This window comes from Sminthopsis crassicaudata, chromosome 3 (assembly GCF_048593235.1).
Source record: "Sminthopsis crassicaudata isolate SCR6 chromosome 3, ASM4859323v1, whole genome shotgun sequence".
In the NCBI taxonomy this organism is placed as follows: Eukaryota; Metazoa; Chordata; class Mammalia; order Dasyuromorphia; family Dasyuridae; genus Sminthopsis; species Sminthopsis crassicaudata.
In genome coordinates this window covers 373,413,330-373,434,667 of record NC_133619.1, presented here as the reverse complement: position 1 = coordinate 373,434,667, position 21,338 = coordinate 373,413,330, and the positions used below count along the sequence as shown (strand labels likewise).

At 34.0% G+C, this 21,338-nt stretch overlaps 1 protein-coding gene and 1 long non-coding RNA gene across 4 annotated transcripts in view; one reads left to right on the top strand and one right to left on the bottom strand.

The window, feature by feature from the left end:
• Positions 1-21,338, top strand: part of NCKAP5 (NCK associated protein 5) — a 939,808-nt gene that overhangs the window by 24,531 nt on the left and 893,939 nt on the right. For 2 of the 3 annotated variants that reach the window (XM_074301870.1, XM_074301874.1), the window contains exon 2: positions 13,386-13,515. The exons of the other annotated variant lie outside the window; for it this stretch is intronic. In XM_074301870.1, coding sequence (XP_074157971.1) covers positions 13,447-13,515 — 69 coding nt within the window. In that variant the 5' untranslated portion in view covers positions 13,386-13,446. The remainder of the gene's footprint in view (positions 1-13,385; positions 13,516-21,338) is intronic. 3 annotated transcript variants of the gene reach the window in all.
• Positions 7,341-11,356, bottom strand: LOC141559565 (uncharacterized). Its single transcript, XR_012487492.1, has 3 exons — positions 11,267-11,356; positions 9,928-10,028; positions 7,341-7,427 (listed from the first exon to the last, which is right to left on the bottom strand). It is a non-coding gene; the product is annotated as an uncharacterized LOC141559565 (long non-coding RNA).

Here is a 21,338-nt window from a genome sequence, read left to right as displayed (position 1 = left end):
CACACTTCCTCCCTTTTCAGCTTCCTTATGTCTTCTATTAGATTATACGATTCTTAAGGGCAGGTACTGTCTTTTCCCCCCTTATTTCTGTCCCTAGTACATAGCAGAATTTCTGGCACAGAATCTGGGACTAGTAAATGCTTATTAAATTTAATTGAATTTATTTTTAAAGCCTTTTATTTTTTAACTATTTCATAATTTCAGTTTATAAGATGCTGATACATTTCCCTAAAAATGTACTTATAAATATTTTATTATTTAAGAATTTTCTTATATTGTTTGTTATCTTTCATACCTCAGAAAATATTTTATATCACTACAGGGTGATTTGTAAAGTAAAATCAAATGTTTAATTAACATCAGTAATTAGGAAAATTGCTTATAGTTCTCCATGTTCATACAGTAAAATTGTTCTGTTAAGCAAATTTTTTGGGTGGTGTTTGCATAAACAAACATTTTTACTTTCTAATTTTTGTAAACTATTGATTATGATATTTTAAAAAGTGGCAATGCTACTAATTATAATTGGTCCTGGGAATGAGAATACTCTTGTGATTTGTTATGGGAAATTAGAGCATTTGATATAAGTATGCTATAGCATCCAAAAAATATAGTGTACTCTTAGCCTGCATTAAGAGAAATAGAACTTCTAGGAAAAGAGATTGTAATCCCATCACAATCTGTCCTATCAATTCACATCTGATATAACATACATATATAAACAGTGTTGTGTTTAATTCTGATTTTCATGCAAATATGGAGAAGCATATAGAGAGGAGTAACCAGATCCTTGAGTATTTAGCCTGGAGAATAGAAGGCACAGAAGAAGACATGATGCTCTCTTCAAATATTTGATATGTCTCTAGGTGAAAGTAGTATCAACCTTTTTTGCTTGGTTCCTTTAGCGAGAACTAGAGACAATAGCTGAAAATGGCATATTTATATTTGATATAAAAAGAACACTTCCTAATAGTTCTAGTACTTCCAATAAATAAAGGCATTTGGAAGTCCCCAATCAAAGGCTAGATTATCTATTATATCATTTTGGTACTGATAGAATCTGATATCTACTAACATTCTTTTTCTTTCTTTCCTCCCTTCCTTCCTTCCTTCCTCCCTCCCTCCCTCCTTCCCTCTTTCTTTTTCTTTCTCCCTTCCCTCCCTCTTTCTTTTTCTTTCTCCCTTCCTTCCTTCCTTCCTTCCTTCCTTTCCTTCCTTTCCTTCCTTCCTTCCTTCCTTCCTTCCTTCCTTCCTTCCTTCCTTCCTTCCTTCCTTCCTTCCTCCTTTCCTTCCTTCCTTCCTTCCTTCCTTCCTTCCTTCCTTCCTTCCTTCCTTCCTTCCTTCCTTCCTTCCTTCCTTCCTTCCTTCCTTCCTTTCTTTCTTCCTTCCTTCCTTCCTTCCTTCCTTCCTTCCTTCCTTCCTTCCTTCCTTCCTTCCTTCCTTCCTTTCTTTCTTTCTTTCTTTCTTTCTTTCTTTCTTTCTTTCTTTCTTCCCTTCTTTCTTTCTTCCTTTCTTTCTTTCCTTCCCTTCCCTTCCTTCCTTCCTTCCTTCCTTCCTTCCTTCCTTCCTTCCTTCCTTCCTTCCTTCCTTCCTTCCTTCCTTCTTTCTTCCTTCCTTTCTTTCTTTCTTCCTTTCTTCCTTTCTTCCTTCCTTCCTTCCTTCCTTCCTTCCTTCCTTCCTTCCTTCCTTCCTTCCTTCCTTCCTTCCTTCCTTCCTTCCTTCCTTCCTTCCTTCCTTCCTTCCTTCCTTCCTTCCTTCCTTTCTTTCTTTCTTTCTTTCTTTCTTTCTTTCTTTCTTTCTTTCTTTCTTTCTTTCTTTCTTTCTTTCTTTTTTCTTTCTTTCTTTCTTTCTTTCTTTCTTCTTTCTTTCTTTCTTTCTTTCTTTCTTTCTTTCTTTCTTTCTTTCTTTCTTTCACAATTGGGATTAAGTGACTTGCCCAGGGTCACACAGCTAGAAAGTGTTAAGTGTTTCAGGCCAGATTTGAATTCAGGTCCTCCTGACTTCAGTGCTGTTGCTCTATTCTCTGCGCTACCTAGCTGCCTCTCTACTAACATTCTTTCCACATCCAATTCTATTTAGTATCTCAGGAAATGTAATCACTTGGGACTAAAGAATGAAGTGTTCTATTTTAATTTTTTCTAATTCTACACCAATTGCTAACATTGTTTTCCTTTATGCTGAAACTGTTGAAGTTCATTTTCAATAAAATGATCTAATTTTTCCTATTGACATAGGTGAAATGAGAAGTCTTTATTCAAAGTATATATATTTTGGACAGAGTTATGGGCATTTCCCCTGGGATGCTTTAATATATTTTTATTGACAAGCACAGAAGCACAAAATTGTAGAACTGGAAAGCAATCTAATCCAAAATTTCTTTTTTTTCTGAATTTAATAGTATTTGATTGTTTTCTAATTACATGCAAATATTGTTTTCAACATTCATTTTTGTAAGGTTTTGAGTTTCAAATTGTTTTCACCCTTATATACTCCTCCTCAAGAAGCAAACTATCTGTTATATGTTTTACATATATAAACATTTAAAAAATATTTCTATATTAGTCATTTTTGTTTCATATCCTTTGATCACTTATTGATTGAGGAATTAGTCCAAAGCTTTTTACATTGTGGGTTTCAACCTCATATGGGGTAGCATAATTATGTGGGGGGGTTGCAAAATTGTGATTTATTTTCAGTAAATGTTTGATTTGTTCACTATTGATGAGAGAAATGCAAATTAAGACAACTCTGAGATACTACTACACACCTGTCAGATTGGCTAAGATGACAGGAAAAGATAGTGATGAATGTTGGTGGGGATGCGGGAAAACTGGAACACTAATGCATTGTTGGTGGAGTTGTGAACAGATCCATCTATTCTGGAGAGCAATTTGGAATTATGTTCAAAAAGTTATCAAACTGTGCATACCCTTTGATCCAGCAGTATTTCTACTTAGCTTATATCCTAAAGAGATCTTAAAGAAGGGAAAGGGACCTGTATATGCAAGAATATTTGTGGCAGCCCTCTTTGTAGTAGCTAGAAACTGAAAAATGAATGGATGCCCATCAATTGGAGAATGGTTGGGTAAATTGTAGTATATGAATGTCATGGAATATTATTGTTCTGTACAAAATAACCAGCAGGATGAATACAGAAAGGCTTGGAGAGATTTACATTAAGTGATGCTGAGTGAAATGAGCAGAACCAGGAGATCATTATACACTTCAACAACAATACTGTTTGAGGATGTATTCTGATGGAAGTGGATATCTTCAACATAGAGAAGATCTAATTCAGTTCCAATTGATCAATGATGGACAGAATCAGCTACACCCAGAGAAGGAAAACTGGGAAATGAATATGAACTACTTGCATTCTTGCTTTTCTTCCCAGGTTATTTTTATCTTCTGAATCCAATTTTTCTTGTGTAACAAGAGAACTGTACGGATCTGCACACATATATCGTATCTAGGATCTACTATAACATATTTAACATGTATATGAATGTCTGCCATCTAGGGGAGAGGATGGAAGGAGGTAAGGGAAAAGTTGGAACAGAAGTTAGTGCAAGGGACAATGTTGTAAAAATTACCTATGCATATGTTCTGTCAATAAAAAAGCTATAATTAAAAATGTTTTATTTGTTTACCTATTTTATGTAATTATATATCTGGAGTCTATAAACATTTCTTGGGTGAAAAGGGGTCATGAGTGGAAAAAGTTTAAGAAGACCTGCTCTAGTACAAAATTCTTTAGGGGGTGGGGTTCATCAAGTGCTTCAATAAATTGGCGTTCAATGCCTTTTTAATAAATTGGATTTGAAGATTTCACTAAAGCATGTTGATTGCTCAGAATGTTTAAATTGGTCATAATATAAGAAATGGATGAAGTCAGAAAAATGTACCTTTTATTAACTGAAAACAGGACAAATTTTTGACTATGTAGAGTGAGGGCTCAGAGTCTAGGTGCATGGTTGGATTTCCATGATCAGGTATGGTTCCATTCAATGTGAGACTCTGACAAAAATAAAGAAATCCATAAATTGAGGGTGAAAAGACATGATGCCTCTAATCCATTTGCAAAGGATACTGTCTAATCTGTTTAAGGAGATGGCCATATATAATTTTTCCTGCCAGAAAGCCTGCAGATGACTTTCATCAGTAAGATCTAAGTAGCTAATTAAATCTATAGAAAGATTAACTATTAGAAAAATGTATTTTTCATGACAGTGCAACTCCATTGTTTGTTTGTTTTTTAGTTTGGAAGAAGTTGGTTCTCAACTACAAAGATTTTTATCATTCAGTTTGGTATGTAGGACAGCTAGGCGGCTCGGTGGATGCCAGCCATGGTCTGGAGTCAGGAAGACCCATCTTCCTGAATTAAAATGTGTCCTCAGACACTTACTAGCTATGCTACACTGGAAAAATCACTTATTCCTGTTTGCCTCAGTTTTCTTATCTGCAAAATGAGCCAAAGAAAGAAATGGCAAATAATTCCAGTATCTTTACCAAGAAAACTCCAAATGGGGTCACAGAGAATCAGACATGACTAAAATTACTGAACAACAACAAATGTTGCCAAGATCTTCAACTCTTTCTTCTCAGAAAATCTTAGGTATGATAATTATAAAATTGGAATAAAAATAAAAACGGATGCTTCTGTACTTAAGAATACATTAAACAATTGCTGACCTTTCTGTAATGGCAAGGAACTGGAAACTGAGTGGATGGCTATTAGTTGGAGAATGGCTAAAATAAGTGATGGCATATGAGTGTTATGGAATACTGTTGCTCTATAAGAAATGAAGAAAGGATGATTTCAGAGAATCTTGGAGAGACTTGAATGAATTGATGCTAAGTGAAGTGAATAGTACTAAGAAAACAGTGTACACTGCAACAAGGAGATGATCAATTCTGATGGGCGTGGCTATTTCAACAATGAGGTGATTCCCAGCAGTTCCAGTAGGCTTGTGATGGAAAGAGCCATCTGCATTCAGAAGGACTGTGGGGACTGAATGTGGATCACAGCATAGTATTTTCATCTTTTTTGTTGTTGTTTGCTTGTTTTTTATTTTCTTTCTCTTCATGTTCCTTTTTGAGGTGATTTTTCTTGTGCAGCATGATAATTGTGGAGATGTGAATAGAAGAATTCCACATGTTTAACATTTATTGGATTACTTGCTGTCTAGAGGAAAGGATGAGAGGAAGGAAAGGAGAAAAAATTTGGAACACAAGGTTTTGCAAGGGTGAATGTTGAAAACTATCTTTGCATGTATTTTGAAAATTTAAAAAATTGCTGATTGGGGGCTATTTTGATTTTTAAAAGTTCATGCAAAAAAGTTGGCTTGGTAAAAGCTTTGTATAAACTAAATGTGACATCATTACTAATGAAGACGAAAAATTTAAAATATCTACTATGTGCTAGATACTAAAGTATGTATCTAGACTATTTAGATGATATATCACATGGTAACTTGTATTTTCTTTGCTAAGTATCAGAATAAATATAGAATCCTTATCAGAATTAGCAATCCTCTCACTTTATTTTTGTAAGACCACACAGACTACATATGTTTAAGTCTGGGAACTATATATCAAAAGAGAGTATCAAATGAGACGGATTAGAATGAAGGACATCAGGATGGATGGAGGCCTGAAAATCATATTGTATAAAGGATTCTTGGGAGAAGTAATGATCTTTATCGCTGAAAAGATACAGATGTGTGCCAGCTCTGAAGTAAAGAGGATCTGAGTTAAAATCTAGCTTCATATACTAGCTGTGTGACCCTGGACAAGTCCCTTAATCCTGAGTATCTCAAATGAAATAATGCTAGAATAGACTCAAAAGATCTTAATTCAGATTTTACCTCTGGTATTTACTAGCCAAGATCTAAATAAAATTCTTTAACTGTTATGACCTTCACTTTCTTCACATGTAAAATAGAAATAATTGAATTAGTATGGCTTACCTGACAGAATTCTTGTGAAGATTAAGTGAGGTAACATGTATATTAATATAAATACAGTATTATACAAAACTTAAAATGCTAAATAAATACAAGTTATATTACTAGCATATTTCCCAGTAGCAGAATGGCCTGACTAACAAGTTAGCAAAAGATCTCTTACTAGATAATTTTCAATCAAACAAAGTTGCAAAATATGATAATTCTGTGTAAGCCATGTGATAAAGAAAATATTATATTGGATGAGAGTTTGACCTACCCATTAGTGGACCACTAAAGTTCCTGTTATGTATGATTCCATCATTTTAAATGCCTCAGGGTAAAGTTAGACCAAGAAGAGTTGTACAAAGTCCAAGTCACAACCCATAAAGCTCCTATCATCTTTATATATCTCATATTCTTATAATACCAAGGGCTTTATAATAGTCCTCTTGTTAGAATAATCCAATGAAGAAATCTAGTTTCCTATTACCTATCACACTAGAGCTAGATAAATCCCCTAAAACAAAACAAGAAAACTAGATACTTTAGCCATACTTGGTCTATTTCTTTGTTCCCTGACTCCATCAAACTAGACCTTTATCCAGGACAAAAGTGAATGTCCAATCAAAATTTTAAAAAAATGTCAAAGTTATTAAAGAAAGACTTTGGCCATTAAATACTCCTAGTCCATAATGGGCAAGGATGTTAGCAAGAGGATTAAGTAGCCTAACAATGAAATTGCTATAGCTAATTTTAAAAAGGGAAGTAGTCCACACTTCTCTGAGGATAGAATACCCATTTAGGTAGGCAGTTGTTCAATATTATATACTTTTCTGAGTTTCTAACTTACCCCTCTTTTTCATGAATGAATAGTCCTCTTCATTAGACAAGGAGAGGGTAAGATAAACATCTTAAAACTTTTCTTATGCATTTCATTTTTGACAGCTATTATTATTTAGAACATCTCTAATGCCATATCTTACCATTTTATAGTTTGTTGAAATTTCTTATATTGTGTAATGGCTTTCTTAAGCTTATACCCTTAATCTTCATTTGCATGGCTCTTTGATTTGTTCACATCAGTTAGGTTATCGGGAGCTTTCCCCCAAAAAAGGGAGAGCAAAAAACTCTTACCTTTCAGGTAAAGAAGAATGTTTCAGAACTATAATAAGTGTTTAGCAGAGATGCAACAACTACCAATTTATTTTATTATACCCACTTCTAGAATAATTTTATTTCCTCATTTATGTGCAAATATGTTTTAGGAGAAAATAATAGATATAACTATGTTTACAGAAGATGTCACTACAAAGTCCATGTTGGATTTTTTTTCCACATTTTTTTTTGTAAACAGTTTCTTTAACAAGTATTTTCCTCCAACAGGCTTTGCAGAGTAGGCAGCATATTCTACCCAACTGGCCCCAGATGGAAAATACTCTCTTGAAATTAGATGGCTTTTTAAGTGTAGCTCTCTACAGCCTACAAGGAAAAAAAAATCACAAGCCTGAGCAGAATGCATTGAATAACACTGTCATTTAATTCCCCTAGCATCCTACTTAACTGAGTGTTTTAGCTTTTGGCAGTGGAATTTTTCTAATTTAATTAACTCATTAACGTTAGCAGATGACACAGTGTTAAGATTCTCCTTCCTCAATTGCTTATCTAAATATTCCTCTAATCCACTGGGGTTATAGGCGGCATCTTATTTATTTATTAGATTTCTACAGTGACTTTCCCCCTGAAGGGCTTAAAGGCTGTGTATAGACCCTTCTTATAATGAATCAGAAACATTCCATAAACCAATTAAATAGGAAAAAAGAACAGGACTGAAGGAGCTGAACAGAAAGAGATGAAAACACAGAGAAAAAGAAAAACAGAAGAAATAAACTAAGGAAGAGGTGAAATGCAAAAAAAGGCAATATGTATATTCTAGTAGACATCTTTTATTTACGATCCCTTGTGTTTTTAGTTCATGCAGTATAATTACTGCATATCTATAATTAGATGTCAGTGGAATTTGTCTGACAAGAATTTGACACCCTGACTTAAGCAAGGGCAATATGAGCAGGCCTTCTCAGACAACTTCAGCTGGAGCAATCTTTTCCTTCTCCAAACTCATTCACTTGTTTTTCATTCATTGAGTCAATTAAATTCATTCATCAATTAATTCAATTCATTGATCAAGACTGCTCTCTCGTATGCCTGTTGTCTATGGCATTCACAATACACTGGATTATGTTTTTTATACATAGATTTTCTTCCTACAGAATTGTAAGTTCAGCAATTTTATCATTCAGTTCAATGAACATTTATTAAGTTTTTATAGTGTAGGCATGATACTGTGCTATTCACCTTACATATAGTGCCCATAAGAAGAGATCTTTACCCTCAAAGAATAGTATTTTATATCTGTGTACCTAACAGGGACTTTATACATATTTAGTATATACTAATAATATGTGCATGCTTAGTATATGTTATTGGTGTTCATAACAAGTACTCATCACAATTTGCTAAATTCTGAATGAAGAAGATGAATTTCTATGAAGTCAGTTTAATTCTAGGCAGTGTAATGAAGACTCATGAAGAGTTTGATCATATATATCTCAGGTCAAGCTCGTGAGCATTTGGAAAAGAGGAAAAAGAGAGCAGCTCTTTCCTACTTTGTCCTGGTGAATTCTAGTGCAGTTATTTTTGGGATCTTTACTAATCTCTCTTATCTGCAATAATTTTCCCCCATACCACTCCCAGCTTCTCATTGCACTTTGCAACTCTCACAAATGCTTTTTTTGCATTATGATAATTTTTGTACAAGTCCTAAATCTTTCCTAGATTGTGAACTTTATGCAAGCAACAACTTTTGACTTAATCTTTATGTCTCTCCTAGTATGAAAGATAATGTTCATTACATACTTGATGCTCAATCTTTGATAAATTTGGAGGAGCTTCTTAATGATAACAGGTTTCCTTTTTCTCAACCTCTTAGAAACTTCTGTTCAGGTCAATCACAGTTTTTTTCCTATCTGGCTGTACTGGCCAGATAGTACATTTAGGAGACAATACATTATATTTTCCTGCCAAAGATTCTTCAGGCAGAACAGGAGTTAAGTGCTCTGGAATTAGATCTTGCTTGAATTTTTAAGTCTTTAAATGTAAGGTCAGATGTCTATGGAAATAGTGAGCCCATAAGGCAATGTTACTTTGGAACTGTTTAGCATTTAAATCATCAACCTGGGGCTGTTGGTATCCTGAGCTGGGAGTTTAATGTGGATGTACTCATGAAACCATTTTCACAAACCAATTTTTATCATCATGCAAAATTTTCTCCCACTTCACCATGATGGGCTATTGTGACATCCCTCTGAGACTGTTTCCAACTGCTAAACTCTCTGACAGGGATGAAGAACATCACATTTGGGAAATCTGTCTTCCAGAACTATTACCATTCAGTTTTCTAGTGGTCAATCTGCTTCAGAATGCTTTTGCTGATTGCAAAAGGCATGTAAGCATTGAAAGACACATGAATTTGAATCTGTTCACTTATGTCTAGCTCCTAAATCCAGACAATTGTCTTTTCCATTTATTTCTGATATCTTTGCATCAGTCTACTTAAAAACATGCACTCCACTTGTAACATCAGCCTAAATCACCCAATGTGTCAGCTAATAAAAATCAACATGAACACATGAAAACTATGCTTATACATGTTCAGTGAATTGGAGTGAAATGGTTTATCAAAAATGAATTTAGGTCCCAGATAGTAAAGTTAGTAATTGTAAGTAATAGGGAATAAAATTAAAACACATCTAAACTATTAACACATGTGTGCAGGTGCATACTCACACACACATGCACATCATTCTCTTCAAATTTAGAATTCCTTCTTTTTATTTTACTTTTCAATCTGAGGAAGGGATATTGCATATGGAGAGATGGGGGAATGGAGAATAAATTTTGTGAATGATGATTTAGTTCTTACCATGTCCAGTATGAGTCACTGTCCAGATGCTAGTTGTTCCTTTGATTTAAGATGGTCTGTCCTGAGAGGGTCAAAGTAGATTTTCCTAAAGAATCTTCTGGCTGTGTAATTGATATTTCAAAGGAGAAGAGGAAAAATAAATCAGGAAGATGGAAATCAATTTGGATAGAAAACTTGTTTTTATTTTATACTCAAAATGTGCACATGTAAAATATAGGGTGGAAACTATGCCTTGAAAGTTTCCTTTAATAGTATTATTCAATTATTGTTCCTCCAAGACTATGCTGCCTGTTAATAAAGTTTAAGTGCAAATAGGAATTATTGGCATCATTAGAAATATTAAAAAGGTCTATTTAATACTTTGGACCATTTAAATGTAAGGAAAATTACAACAGAGTTTATTTAGACTGACTCAGAATTTTAAATATCTGGAAGTGAGAGTTTCATTAGCTGGCAATAGAATTGCAAAGAAAATAATCTATAGTCATTGTTGCTTAAAACAAAACTTAATTTCCTGTCTTTTATCAGGTTGCTGAGCACTTCCATTCTCACCACTAAAAAGGGTCAAAGTGAACTTTCCAAGCATATTTGCTTTAGTAATAAATTTATGTTCTCTGTAACCTAATAATATGGGGAATCCATCAATAAATATTTGCTAAATACTTATTCTGTAGGAAAACAAAGGAAGGCAAATAAGTAAATAAAATAAAATACTCCTTGTTCTTCAGGAGGATGAATTCTAGTAGGGGAAACAAATCTAAATAAGATATATCTATTGAGCATTATATAATAAGACATATACAGTAAGACATATAAAGTAGTAATAAGACACAAGCTGAGCAGATGAATAGAATCTGAAAGAAGTTATTCACAGATGGAAAGATTGGGAAAGACCTGCACAAGATGAGATTTGTGTGTGAAAGAAGTTATGGAAACTGAGGCAGAAATGCTGAGTTTTAGGTATTTTAGCATTTTAAACATGGGGAAGAGTCAAGACAAAATAATGGAGGCAGGGGATAAAGTGCTGTTTTAAGGGAAGCAAAAATGTTCCAATGTATCTGGATCACAGTGCATATGGTGGGGGGTAAGACGTATGAAAGTGGATCTGACCACTAAAGTCTGAGAAAAGTCTTTAGAATTGGCAGCGAAGAATTCATTGCTAGCTTTTGGAGAGGTACTGCAGGTTTAGAAGAAAAGAGAAATAATTGGAAGGATAGTTGTAGAATGTTTTCTTAAGGTCTTAACTGTCAAGTGGTAGAAATTTATAGGAAAATAGCTGATGAAAAAAGTAGAAGGGCCAATGGAGAAAGGAGAATGGGAGAAAAATCAGGTGGCCTACTTGGCTAGGATTTCAGGGTCAATCAGATCCTCAAATTCATCCAGGAGGAAAAAGAGTTTTGACTTGTTTCACCAGACTCGCTATCAACTGTGAAATTTAATTAAAAAAAAAAAAAAGTTTCCTTGTTAATAATTAGTGTGTTTGCCTAGAAAATGTTAGAAAAAAATTTCTTAAATTAAAAAACTCAGAACTTGTTATCTTCCTATCCCAGATTTCCTGAGACCTTTCTTGATCCTTCTAGCTGTTCACACCTTATATTTATTTTTAATAGTGAGGCATCATCATGTAGTGGAGAGAGCTGACCTTGGAACCAGGAAGACCTATATAGCCTCCAGAAATACTTCCAATGCTCATTAACCAAGTCTTTTAATCTTTTAAGGCTTGAGGCAACTCTGTAATACTAAGGGACAGGCAAGTTGATCACTTGCATGCCTATTTTGTATTACTCAAGCTATATATAATGGAATATAAGAAAGTTTTTTTAAACATATTTTAAAATGCATTACTTTGTAGTATCTGTTAACCAGCTATATAATCCTATCAATAATCCCATTATCATTAAAGTTTGACTACTACAAGATACTGAGTGTCTTTTGATGTTAAAGGTGAATTATGTTCTGTAGAATTTTAATGTTAATTGAATTTTAATTTACTCTGATCTTTGAAAATTGGTAACATAATGATACCATTAACCCATTCTCAACTTGGGGGTTAAGCAAGCATTGCGTAGATCTGGTCCACAGGCTATAGTTTTCCAATCTCTGCCTTGTATCAGTGATATCAAAGGTCCAATTTCTGTGCTTGTATTTTAAACAAACTAATATAATAGGAAATAAGGAAAGAGAAAAAGTCAATGTTTATATCTTATAATGGAAGCCTTTGAGAATAAGGAAGAATGGAGTCAGAAGTCCTAGATTCAAGACTACCATTAACTATTTAACTTTAGATAACTCACTTAATCTGTCTGGGCTTCAGTCTCATTAATTATAAAATGGAGGTTCAGCAAATATCAGTTCAGTACATCTTAGTAAAGCACTCAATATGTGCCAAACTAGGTATTGGCAATATAAGTATGAAAAACAGACTTTGTCCCAAAGGGGAATAACTATTTAACATTAACAACTATCTTACCTTTGGTGGGATAATCAATAAGTGATATATGCATTTAGATTATTATTATTATTTTAATATTCCACTTGAATTTCCAATAAAAATCAATTTATCTGGTACTTTGTTTAACTTGAAATACCTTTTATCTGGCTATACACTTTTATCAATAAAACTATTATCAGACAAGTTCATGACTACTAAAGATCCTGAGGTACCTTTTGGATAATCAAGAAAGATGAAATTATATTCTATAGATTTTTAACATTAAGTGAATTTTAAATTATTCTAATCTTTGAAAATTGACAACATGGTAACATTAAACTAAGCTTATCTAGCGATTCAAAGTTTGCAAAGATTTTTCCTCATAACAACCCCATGAGGTAGGTTGTTGCATGTGTGATTGTTCCTGTTTTACAAATGAAGAAATTGAGGTTCAGAGAAATTAAGTGACTTATCCATGGTAATATATCCAGTAAGGGAATCTATCCAATGACACTTCTCACATATTTTATAGGGAATGGAATGTGAAAATTTGAATTTTAATGATAATTTAAATATTTTTGGGTGGGTGGGAGCATTTTGCTTCCCCCTTCAATGAGGTAGTCTTCAGTCAGGTAGTCTGAGATCAGTAAATATCAATTGTAGGGGACCGTTTTGTCAATTTGGCTTCATGGAATTTGCAGAAAGCATCCATGTACATAGTAACAGAGTGAGTCATGCCAATAGAAAGAGACTGGTGTGGAACAAGTGTGGCATGAAATGGACTGTTTGTTTTTTTCCACAGTCTGCTGATTAGCCCTGCAAACCCATTCCCCAGCTCTGTTAGCAAAACCTATAAAAACACTGGGGCCTCAATAAAGTCAGCAACCAGTGTTCACCACCCTCAAGGATGTGGAGGTTGCAATAGCCTCAGTTTTTTTACCTACCATTTGTGTCTGGTTGGAGAGCTAATAATGAAAGTCCAAGAAATGTTAACATGGATAGTAGAACACATGTTCCCTTTTTGCAGTGACCCTGGAAACAGCCTGAGATTTCTTATAAATCACAAAGGAAAATAAATACCTTCATCCATGGAGGGGAAAAGACAGCTCGAGAAAAGGGACTTTGGAAAAAGGTTGTCTCTAGACAGCAGTCTTGTGGTAAGTATTAAAATATTCATTTACTGCTCTATATGTTTTGGCTTAAAAAGCATTATTCTTTGACTGTTATTTCCTGAACCCCGTACCTTTGAAACTACCATTCCAGATACCCATTAGCAGCATCCCTGGGGATTTCCTTTCATTTATTTTTTTATAAACTCAAAAGGCAGCAAATTATAGGAATGTTTGTCTAGTATCTTAATAGGTGAATGTCATAATCTGTCAACATTATATATAATTATTGTAATTCCATCTAAAGGAGACATCACCCTACACAAAAACACCACTGTATGGTTATTGCTAAATATAAGGCCTCTATATAGAATTCTTCCATCACAAATTTATCCTTATGTTATAGACCAGACTATTAAGAATCCATGTAGTTACGATTCTGAAAGAGCTGATTTGGCTCCTGAAATTTGGAGGTGGGTATGTGGGCTAGTTTAATGGAATATTACACTTTTTCCTTCCAAGTTTCTGTACAGATGTGAGTTGTTTTGAAAACTCACCATCTGGTTGGATATTTGCAGTCATGGGGATTGTGCCTTGTCTGTGAAAGAGACTAAGCTATTTATTATTCAGAAGTTCAACCCTTTCTCTTGCTTTGGACCACATTATATCAGCTATTCTTTCCCATCTTACTACTTATGGGAGAAAGAGTTAATGGAATGAAGTGGATTGTTTCTTTTTTATGGAAACAGATAGTGAAATGGAGATTTAGTTGTACTTTTTTTTTCCTCTTTCGGGATTAGATTTTTGTAAGTCACAGTTTTTAAACACTGCGGATAGAATTGTTGTATTCTAAGTCTCCAGAATAGTAGTATCCTTTCCAGGTATACTCTTCACCTCTCCAACTATTCAAAGAAAGGAACTTCTCAGAATTGTAAAAGGTATTAAAATAGAGCCTAGTATGAGGTCAGATCCTTTTCTGATGATTAAACTCATACTCTAAATCTCCACACAGATGTGTGGGTACTTGTGAATTATACATTAAGCAATACCTTGCCAGTGCACAAATTCACTGTTTTATTCTAATCTCATTTCCCAATAAGATGCCATAACTCTACTTGTTTCCTAATTTTCTCTGTCTCCAGATAGAATAAAAGTTGAAAATTGTGTTTTTGTATTGGAGCATTTCAGAGGATTGAGTTGGAGCAAAGTATTGAGATTCAAATATGCTCTCCCTTGTCTCTTTGCAACCATCGGTCTAAAGTAGGAATGTTAAGTTGTCTTTGTATGCATATATAATTACAGAAACTCTATTATGCATAGGAAGAATTGATAACTGCCTATACCATATGATTTGAATAGACACTAGGAAGGCCTCCCTACATCTATATAGCTCCCTAGATGGATTGTTACTGATGATCTTGGTTGACCTTGAGTTTTATGACAATGTTCCTTATTAATAAATTTCTTCAAAAAGAAAGGCAAGAAAGCTTACTGTAATTGGAATTAACACATGTGGGGACAGATGATATTGAACAAGTCTCTTAAACTTAGTAAATCAGGCTTTTCTCATTTGTCAAATGGGAATAATAACATCTGCCTTACTTCATAGGGTTGTATTTTGGGGATCAATTGGGATAAAAAAATATGAGTACTATGTAAACCATAGAGCATTGAGATATCATCACTTTTATGGATAAAAAATATAATTTCTCTCAATTAAAGACCTGATAACAGGGCTTCATGATGAGGGATCAAGGAATAGATTTTAGGATTTCCATGACCTTGAGTGAGAAAGCCTTTACCATATTGTAAAAATGGTCTGTCTCTTGTAAAAAAGGGTCTATTTCTCCCCTCCTTTCCCCTCCTCTTCTCCATTTTCCTTCCTTTTCCTTCCTCTCCTCTCTAATATGTCTCTCTCTCTGTCTGTCTCCATCTCCTTATTTTCTTCTTCTTTCCTTCTTTTTCCCTTCTCCTTCCCTTCATCCTTTGTCTCTCTGTCTCTGTATTTGTCTCTCTCTGACTCTCTCTCTCCACACACACACACACAATTTAAGAACCCCTGCCTTGAGCCTTTTTAAGTAACAGCTGAGAGCATGCCTTGGACAGACAAATCCTAATTATGTGGTGTTGCTAAGATGGGTGGTCTGGAAAGGGCACTGTTAGTTAGCCCACAGTATCATAGTATAAAAGCAGTAAAAACTTAAAGTTCAGGAGAGTTGGACCACAGACAAGGGAGAAGACACTGGAAAGGTGGAGGGGGGGAGGAGGGTAAAAGTATACTTGGGTAACTAAGGATGTGTAGTTTGGAAAAGCAAAGTTTTAAGGGCAGGGGCTTGATATAGTTATCTTTAGGTATTTGAAGAGAGATTACAATTGTTCTGCATGAACTCACACATCAAAATTAGGAACAGTATATACAAGTTGCAGAGAGAAAGAGAGAGAGATGACAGAGAAGAGGGAAGGGAGAGAGGGAAATAGAAATGGAGGAAGGAAGGGAAGGAGGGAGGAAAAGAGAGATTTCAGCTCAAAATAAAATGGAAAAAACTCTCTCACTGAAGTTGTTTCAGGAAAAGTTAGATGGTTCCTTATTAACGATGTTGTCGAGTATATCCTTGTTCATTCCTCCATGTCTTAACTCTACATTTTTTACCTTGATGCCCCATATACTTACCCCTATACATGGAATGTTCTTTCTACTTGTTTCTATCTTCTATCTTCTTGGTTTTCTTCAAACCTCCAAAGTGAAAATCTAAGCCAACTCTCAACTAAACTCCCACCTTCTGTAACAATATATTTTTTTCCAGCCCCACTTACTTCTTGCACTTTTCCTTAAGATTACTTCCGAGTTATTCTGTATATATCTTATCGCATATTTTCTCCCACAATAGATTATATATATATATATATATTTTTTTTTTCTTTTGAAACTGGGATTTCTCTTATCTTAGCCACTAGAAGAGCAGCAGCTTCCTATGATACCAATCTCTCTGCTCATCAGCATGGAAGTTTTAGGTTAAAAAGTTTTCCTTTCTTAGGGATCCTGATAGTCATCTACTCAGTTTTACCACATTGGTGCTGGATGTACTGTACCAATCAATTTACACTACAGACTAGAGCCTCCAAACTAAAGAAATCCACAAGTTCGATCTCACAAATAGTAGGGATTGTATGGTTGTGCTAATACATCCAGTTTATCCATTAGAAAAACTGTATGCTCCTTAAAGTAAGAGACTATTTTTACCTTTCTTTGTATCAACAGCACTTGGCTCAGTGCATGGCAGGTAATAAGTGCTTCTTGCCTTGACTCTAAGAACAGGTGGAACTACCTGACTTCTGAGGTAACTGTCACCTTTGAAATTCTGTATCTTTTTATAAATATGTGCACAAAATTCAATTATGTTACTACTGCCACTTATTATTTCAGGTCTAGTTTTTTTTTTCACACAAGCTCACTTAAACAGGCATAAGGATTTAGGGTTCCAGTTATCTCTTTCTTTTGGAAAATGAATATCATTTAGTTGATTTTCATGATTTGTCATCATTAAAACTTCTCTGACCATGAGAGTGTATTGCTTAGTTCTGACTTGAAACAAAACAAAATAAAATGGATTCCTTAAAAACTCATGATATTGTGTATCTGAGATTTTTTAAACACCATTCTATTTTCTTTTGGTTATCTAAAACCAGATTCTGTTAGTGCCATCTTTACTTCCCTACAGAGGGAAACCTTGAGATAAAACATGTTCGCACATAGCTGCATGGCTTCATTAGTATATGGTGGCTGCTTAATAACCGCTAACAATGGGAAAAATCACTTTCCATAACATGGTTTATGCCAAATGAATTTATCTACATATTATATGCTGCCATACATGTAGGAAAAACTCAAGTAGCATAGCAGAATAATTGCCAAGCTTGGGAGCAGAAAAGAGAGCTGAATTTTTATCTTTCTTCTAACACTTATTTTGTCTCCTTGGACAACTTAGTTAAATTCTGTTACTCAGTTTCCTTCTCAATAAAATGAGAATAATAATAACACATGAAATACTTCCCCTTTCTAACTACTAGGTTATTTTGAAACTCAAAAGATATTTTACATATATATAAATTTACATTACATATGCATATATATAGCATACATATATATATTGTCCTAGGAATTCTAAGCTAGAACTAAAACTTGTGAATTCTTGGAATCTATTTTTGCTAGTTATTGTCCAGACCTAAGATTTCATTTCATTAAAGAAGCTAGGTGGTACAGTGAGATAGAATATCAAGCCTGGAGTTAGGAAATTAGGAAGACCTGAGTTCAAAAGTGACCTCAACTACTTATTAGCTATGTGACCTTGGACAAGTTACTTAACCTTCTTTGCCTCAGTTTCCTCATCTGTAAAATAAATGGGAGAAGAAAAAGTCAAACCACTCCAGTATCTTTGCCAAGAAAACCCTAAATGGTATCACAGAGTTGTACACAATTGAAAAACAACAATGATATGTTATCTTTGATAGTTATTACTCTGTAGATGTGGATAGAGATTAGGATTTGAAGTCCACATTTAAGTCCTGCTTCTCCCACATACTTGCATGTTATCCTGAGTAAGTCAATCCAGTTTTCCCTGAGCAATTCTTTTTGTTTTCATTTTTAAAAATTAATTAATTTAAAACTAAATGCAAAATAAGAAAAAAAGATAGAAAAAAAGGGAAAAAATCAGAACAAAACAATTGTCATGTGCCTGGCAGAACATTTCTACTTCAAGAAAGCATATATAATAGAAGACATCATACTGTCCATTTTTTCTTTGCTTCCTTGTAGTTATTCTTTTTTCTGCTGTGCACTTTTTACTTTATTCTTTTGTTCCTTTTTACCCTCCTACCTTCCCCCAAGCAGATTACATTTAAGCAGATTACATTTAAGCACAACTATATTTATTTGTTTGTGTGTGTGCGTATCCACACAGCTACATTATATATTTATACACATATACATACATCTACATGCATACCTACACACACACACACACACATATATATATATACATATATATATATATATATACATATATATATATATATATATATATATATACATATTTACACATATCTATACATGCATCTAAAACGATCTTAATATGGCTGACATATAGCTTTCTCTCTTGATTGAATCTTTTAAGTTTGACTTTGAGATCAGTAATTACTAGCCCTACTTTTTTTTTCTTAATAAGTTCTACTCCTGACCCTTTTTATTGTATTTCTATATATTTCTTATTTCCTATCCCTGCTCTTTTCTCTTTAGTTCTACTCCCTAATTTACCTTACCATTACTTAATGCCCCCTTTCCCCTATGGATGCCTTCATTATCTTCTCCTCCCATTCTTTCCCTCCCTTTTTAATCTCATTTCCATTAATTTATATATTTAGTCCTACTCCCATTAATCTCCACACTACTCCCATTAATCTACACACTCTTCTATATTCCACCTTGTCCTATTCCCTCTTCTCTTTAATTCATTACAGACTTTGGAGAGTGCTAGGTTTTCATGGTATACTTATCTATTGTTTCCTATTTAGCCCATTCCTGTTGTGAATAGGTTTTCCAAACTACCAACTTTCCTCCCCCATCTACTGTCGCTGTGTTGGTTTTTCCTCTGTACTTTTTTCATTATAAGTATTTTTTTTACCTTATCCTAGATAGTTTTACTTTTCAGAGTTAAATCATACTCAGCTCTGACTTAGTCTTTTTTTTTTGACTACCCAATTACTAATATTCATCTTAGACACATGGTTTACATTTCCACATATAAAACATAATTTGGTCATTAGTGAGTCCCTTGAAGTTAGTCTTTGATGCTAGCTTTTATATGTAAAATTTTCTATTGAGTTCAGCTTTGGTTGAGACAAAATCCTTAAAGTCTGTGAGTCCATTGAATGTCTATTGTTTTTTTTTATTCAATATTATGCTTAGTTTTTTTGGACATAATATTTTTCACCAAAGGTCTAGTTCTTTTGACTGACAATATATAATATTCCAGGACCTGTGGTCTTTTATTGTAGCTACTGATAGATCCTGTGAAATTCTAATTGTAGCTCTAGCATATTCAAATTATTATTTTTTTTCTCTTTCTTGTTAAATTTTCTCTTTGATCTGGGGTTTTTAAAATTCAGCACTAAAGTTCCTATTTATTTTCCTTTTAGGATCTCTTTCAGGTAGTGATTGGTGAATTTTTTTTTTTCTAGTTCTACTTTTCCTTTTTGTTGTATCACTTTAGGACAGTTTTATTTATTTCTTGTATTATTATGTCAAAGTTCTTTTTATGGTTATAGCTTCCAGTTAGTCCAATTATTCTTATGTTTTCTCTTTTTGATCTGTTATCCAGGTCTGTTGTTTTTCCTATAAGATATTTCACATTATATTCTATTTTTTCATTATGTTTTACTTTGTTATCTCTTGGTCTCTTATAGCTTCACTGGTCTCCCCTTTCCCATTTCTAATTTTAGAAATATATAATAAATAATTTCTTCTTTAAGACTCTGTATCTCCTTTTCCTTTAGTTTACTTTCTTTTCATAATCTTCCTGTTTTTCTTTTTCTTTTTTTTTCTTTTTTCCTAAATCTTTCTCATTTGATTGTTAAAATCTTTTTGAGTTCTTTTATAAATTCTTTCTAGGCTGGTAGCATTTAACTTTACTCTTTGGGGTAGAAGAAGCTTTTTATTTTAATTTCAATGTTCTCTGAGAATTAACCCTAGTCTTTCCTATTCGTGTAGTACATTTCTAAGGTTTGGTTCTTTCCCCTTTGCCTGCTCATTTTTTAAAAATGAGAACTTATTAGTATAATCACCTCTAATCCTGGAGTAAGGAAGTGGAACTCCAAACCAAAAACTCCATCCTTCTATAAGTGCCCACAGCTAGCAATGTTCCTGCCTTACTGCTTCTGCACTCACCTGATGTGCTGGTTCCTTCTTGCTTAAGGCTGTGTCGTTGTAGCACAGCTGGGCCTGGCATCCAAATCAGCTGAGGTTCTTTCAGTCTTTCTGGGATTCAGACTCCTGACTTTCCACAGTCTGGGAGGTGAAAGGTCTTGTGGTATCTATAAACCCCGTGAGCCTCACTTGCTGTTTCTGTGGAGATAGCCTGGAAACATTTACACTTCACACCTGCTTAAATTTGGTCCAGGGATCTTTCTTTGTGTCTTCTCTTGTTGTCTCAGGAGGACCTCTGTTCTGTCCCAAGTCTCATTTGTTTTTTAACAGTCTATATGCACTCTGAGTACAATTTTGTTTTGTTTGTGGAAGAAATCTGTAGAACTTGGCATTTTCTGACTTACTCTGCCATCTTCCCAAAATCTTCCTTTGGGCAACTCTCAATACATTTGAAATGCAGAACTAATGCCTACCTGTATTGATAGAGTTGTAATCTCACAGAGAATGAGATACTAATGAAGACACAGGCTCAACCCTAAATTATGCTATTGTAAAAATGGATAAAATATCTACTTGTTGATTTAGAGCATTGAACATAGAAGGTCATCTGCAAATTCATGCAAAATATCTCTGAGAACTCAAGGAGTACATTGGAATATTTTTGGGATTTTATATATCAAAAATAAGAATTTGTTATCTAAGCTTGTGAATGATAGTGAAGTGTTGGTAGTCTATTTGATTATGTGTTTCTAATTATTAAGTAAATTATAGTTTGTTCTATAGCCTATGGTGTTGTTATACAATTTGCTGTTATAGATTTCACCAATCAATACATTTGGGATCCTTAGCAATAAACTTTCTATAATTTTTGGAATCATTAACTTGGTCTTGCTCTAAGGAATTTCTTTTGTAATCAAATCCATGTGAATTATTCAAATATATTGTTTATTGA